This window comes from Cryptomeria japonica, chromosome 9 (genome assembly GCF_030272615.1).
Source record: "Cryptomeria japonica chromosome 9, Sugi_1.0, whole genome shotgun sequence".
In the NCBI taxonomy this organism is placed as follows: Eukaryota; Viridiplantae; Streptophyta; class Pinopsida; order Cupressales; family Cupressaceae; genus Cryptomeria; species Cryptomeria japonica.
This window is the reverse complement of record NC_081413.1, coordinates 423,653,489-423,658,506: the sequence shown is the minus strand read 5'-3', so window position 1 is coordinate 423,658,506 and position 5,018 is coordinate 423,653,489. Positions and strand designations below refer to the sequence as shown.

At 37.4% G+C, this 5,018-nt stretch overlaps 1 protein-coding gene across 1 annotated transcript; it reads left to right on the top strand.

Annotated features, from left to right (window-relative positions):
- Positions 1-896: 896 nt before the first annotated feature.
- On the top strand, positions 897-4,452 carry LOC131073515 (putative pentatricopeptide repeat-containing protein At3g23330). Its single transcript, XM_058009959.2, has 2 exons — positions 897-3,733; positions 3,903-4,452. Exon 1 carries the CDS (start codon positions 1,036-1,038, stop codon positions 3,664-3,666), a length of 2,631 nt encoding a protein of 876 aa, XP_057865942.2. The 5' UTR covers positions 897-1,035; the 3' UTR covers positions 3,667-3,733; positions 3,903-4,452.
- The last annotated feature ends 566 nt before the right edge of the window (positions 4,453-5,018 follow it).

Below are 5,018 nucleotides of genomic sequence, written 5' to 3'. Positions count from 1 at the left end.
TCTTAAGTACAATGAAACAAAAAATATCTTAGTTAATTATATTATTATCTTACACATGAGAATCATAATTTCATTAATTTTTAGTCTAATTTGAACTAGGTGAGACTACAAACGTGTGCGAAAAGACCATATTTCATTTTATTATTATTTTACTCATGAGACCCCTAATTTTTAAAATTGAGCTAAGTGAGACCACAAATGAGGCCCTCATCTTTGACGTGAATGCTTTGCATAAATGCATTAGATTAGTGAGGGCACAATACCAATAGTCACAATGGTCTAACATAAGTTTGAATCATGGTGGCTATGACAACAATGGCATGATTCAACCATCACACTATGGCATGAACAATGACACTTATTATTCAATAAATATTTTCAATATAAATGAGAAGAACATCAACAATGAATCGCGTTCCATTAACCAATCACTCCTTGTGCATCCAACCCCCACAATTATTAATTTTAAAGGAGCCAGAAAAATGATAATGAAAAGCTCATTAATAAGTTTCACATGTATCAATAGCCGATCACTTTTTACCTTTTTTGGTCAAATAGCCAACAACTTTTGACCTTTTATAATCCATAATTGGCCCATTTGTGTACCACTACTGGGACAATTGTCCACAATTACTAGCAATTTTGAGTGGACGGTTATTGGAACATCTTTAAACAAGTATCGGATGACACTTTGAAATGTGTATTTTTTTACCCTTGTGCGGATCCCACAATATGCATTATTACTATTCAAAAGCCAGAAACTTAAGTCACATATAAAGACAACAAAAAAAGTGTCTAAATCCTATATATATGATTTAAGATATCTGGGGTACACATCCCTATATAAATGAGTAAAACGTATTCCTATAATTGAAAATTGATATCTTTAAAGAGTTAAGATTAAGATGTATTTAAAAATCTCTATACTAAATTACAGGCCCGTGTACTAATTTACAGTCCCACGTGCAACAATCTTGATCATATTGATCACAATTTTGTATTTTGAAGTAATGACAACAGCACCCATTCATCACAATGGCATCCACTCTACATCTCGATCAAAATCTCAGAACACTCTGTACACAGGGTTGTTTGAAGGAGGCTGTACAGATTCTTCTTACTACACAGAACCCAGCTGTGGACGCTTCTACATATCTTCATCTATTGCAAGCTTGTATTGACAACAAAGCACTTACAGAGGGTAAGCAAATCCACTCTCACATCGATGAGAGAGGATATTTATCTACCAAAAACACATTTTTGAGTAACAAGCTCATCAGCATGTATGACAAGTGTGGAAGATTGGTGGATGTTCGCAATGTTTTCGACAACTTAAGTGAACCAGACGTCTTCACATGGAATATGATAATTGCAGCTTACAAAAGGCATGGACTTCCTCAGGAGGCATTCACCCTGTTTCACCAAATGCAACGAACATCTGTCCAATCTGACCAATTTACCTTCTCTATTATTCTCCCTGTATGCGCTGACATGGCATCTTTGAAACACGGTTTGCAGATCCATGGAAAGCTTGTTAGATGTCAATGTCAATCCGACCTTATTGTAGTGAATACCCTAATAGACATGTATGCAAAATGTGGATGCATAGAGAAGGCACGAAAACTGTTTGACGGAATGCATCAACGAAATGTTTTCTTGTGGACTGCAATGATTGCAGGATATGCACATAATGGTGTTCTTCACGAGGCTTCAAAGCTTTTCGAAGAGATGCCTTATCGAAATGTGGTATCATGGACTGCAATCATTGCTGCATATGCTCAAAATGGACTTGCTGAAAACGCCTTAGAGATTTATAAGCAAATGCAATTGTCAGATGTAAAGCCAAACTCGATGACCTTTTCGAGTATACTCCGAGCTTGCGCCAAACTTGGGGATTTGGAGCAGGGTATGGAAATCCATCAAGAGATAACTGAAGGTGGTTTTTTGTCAGATGTCGTAGTTGTCACTGCCCTGATAGACATGTACGCAAAATGTGGAAACATGGCGAAGGCTCGTGAATTGTTTGATAATTTACCTCAGCGAAATGTTGTCTCCTGGAATGCAATGATTACAGGATATGCTCAATATAATGCTCTGGGCGAGGCTTTAAGTCTTTTCGAAAAAATGCCTCAAAGAAATGTTGTTTCTTGGACTGCAATCATTGCTGGATATGCACAGAATGGGCTTGTTGAAGAAGCTTTGAAGATGTATAAGCAAATGCAGTTGACAGGTATTAAGCCGAATTCATCAACCTTTGCCAGCATCCTTCCAGCTTGTGCTAAACTTGGGGATTTGGAACAGGGTACGGAGATTCACCAAAGTATAAGTGAAAGTGGTTTTTCGTCAGATATTATAGTTGGGACTGCCCTGATAGACATGTATGCAAAATGTGGAAGCATACAGAAGGCACGTGAAATGTTTGAAAAAATGCCTCAGCGGAATGTGGTCTCATGGAATGCAATGATTGTAGGATACTTACAAAATGGGCTTGTTGATAAAGCCTTGGAGATTTTTCAGAAAATGCAATTGGCAGATGTAAATACGGATGCATCAACTTTTACCAGTATCCTCCCAGCTTGTGGCAAACTTGGAGCTTTGGATCAGGGTATGGAGATACATCAAAAAATAATAAAAAGTGGATTGTTAACAGATGTAGTTACGAATGCCCTGATAGACATGTACACAAAATGTGGAAGCATACATAAGGCACGTGAATTGTTTGACAAAATGCATAATCCAACATTAGTCTCATGGAATGCAGTCATTGCAGGACATGCATTGCAAAGTTATATAAAGGATGCCCTTGAACTCTTTGAACTAATGAAGTACTCTGAAACCAAGCCCGACCATATAACATTCATTTGGGTTTTATTTGCATGCAGCCATGCAGGTTTAGTGGATGAGGGCTGTAAATATTTCAATTGCATGAATGACATGTATTGCATAATGCCTACGATGGATCATTATACATGCACACTTGACCTTCTTGGCCGTGCTGGCTATGTTGAGGAAGCCCTAAACTTTGCTATCAAAATGGCATTTTTTCCTAATGTGATTGTATGGAGGTGTTTGCTTGGCGCTTGTAGGTCACACAAAAGTGTAAAGATAGGGGAATTCGTGGCAACACTTCTTTTTGAGTTGGATCCTACTGGTGCCGCACCATATGTTCTTCTGTCAAACATTTATGCAGAAGTTGGCAAGTGGAGTGACCTTCAAAAGGTAAGGAAATTGATGAAAGAAAGAGGGATTAAAAAGACACCTGGTTGTAGTTGGATTGAAGTCCATAAAATGTTACATGCCTTTTGTGTAGGAGACAAATCACATCCACAAACACAAAATATCTATGCAAAGTTGGAAAAATTGTCCTCGGAAATGAAGGCAGCGGGATATGTTCCAGATAGAAGACTTGTATTGAATGATGTGGAGGAGGAGGAGAAAGAATCACTCCTTTGCCACCACAGTGAGAAGTTGGCGATTGCATTTGGTTTGTTAAACACTCCACCTGGAACAACTATTAGAGTTGTCAAGAACCTTCGAGTATGTGGTGACTGCCATATTGCAACCAAATTTATCTCCAAGGTTGTTGCAAGAGAAATTGTTGTGAGAGATGCAAACCGTTTCCATCATTTCAAAGGTGGTCAATGTTCTTGTGGAGATTATTGGTGAGGCTAACCAAAGCAAGCTATGAACACATTCTTGAACAGGAACAAGGTTCATGGTGTTAGACTTGCAGGTATGAAGGAATCAGGTTTTGTTTTCTGCTTCTCAAAATAATTTGTTTGTGGGCATTTGGAGAGCTATGCTTTTGATTCTATGAAATGCTAGTGAGTAAAATGCTTCACTACCAGATATACCCATACAGTCGTATCACAATTCTATGGAATCATGATGAATATTTTCAGGAATCCTGTAGAGCTCTGGAGTGAAAATGTGGTGGCAAAAGAATCGAAAATGAAAAAGGAACTTGGAATGGCAGAAAGAAATGTAAAGATGCTCAGCTAGTGGGAAATTTGAAGGGTTTACAATCAAGCCAACGCTTGTATAGATAGAGAAGCATTTTTATGGTTGTTCACACCCTTTGTCATCTATGTGATATATTTGTCTGGATCAATTCTAGTATCATCTTGGGAATGTTAGGTTTTGCCTTTTCAGCCTATATTATATGTACCAAACCAAGTTTACGTGTACCAGTAGACTTGTGACATCTATAGTTATGGAATACAAGGACATTTTGGGTCAAATTAGTGATGGATAATGAAGTCCAGTGATTTGTGGCCTTTTAATTCCTCGGCTTTCCCTCTTTCGAAAGTCTCTTGGCATTCCATTTTGATGAGACCTTCAAATACAAAATTCTCGTGGATAATGTAATTATTATTGTATTGCTGATGCAATGAGCTGCTGTAGATGTAATAGGAAGAACAGAAGTTATAAATAGAGTTTTCCCCTATTTTTCTCGAGGATGTAGCTGTTACAGTGAACCACGTAAACGTAGTGTATTATGTGTATTTGTTTATTTTGCGTTTGTTATATCTATTTTTGTAGTTGTTTATCTGGCTTGTTGAGAAGTTGAATTCAACAAGTTGAATTGGAAGATTGTGAAGAATTTTAGGAAGATGGTAGAGGCAGATAAATGGAAAATTGAAAAATTCTCGGGACGGAACTTTAGAATGTGGAAGATGCAAATGAAAGCATTGTTGATTCAGAGAGACTTCTCAATCGTGCTGGAAGGCAAAGCAAAGAAGCCTGCTAGAATGGCTGAAGAAGAGTGAGAGAAAATGGATAAGAAGGCAAGAGCAACAGTTAGCCTCTCTTTATCCAGTAGTATATTATTTAATGTTGTTACTGAGAAAACAATGAAAGGATTGTGGGATAAGTTGTCTTATATGTATGAGATGGTTTCCGCTTCAAACAAAGTTTTTCTCATGAAGAACTTTTACAATTTGAAGATGAAGGAGGTAACATGTCAAACCATTTAAATGAATTCAATACATTAATCATCCAATTAATTTCCATGAATA

Bases quoted from the DNA above. Each gene is read 5' to 3' on its own strand.
- LOC131073515 (XM_058009959.2), top strand. From the start codon at position 1,036: ATGGCATCCACTCTACATCTCGATCAAAATCTCAGAACACTCTGTACA.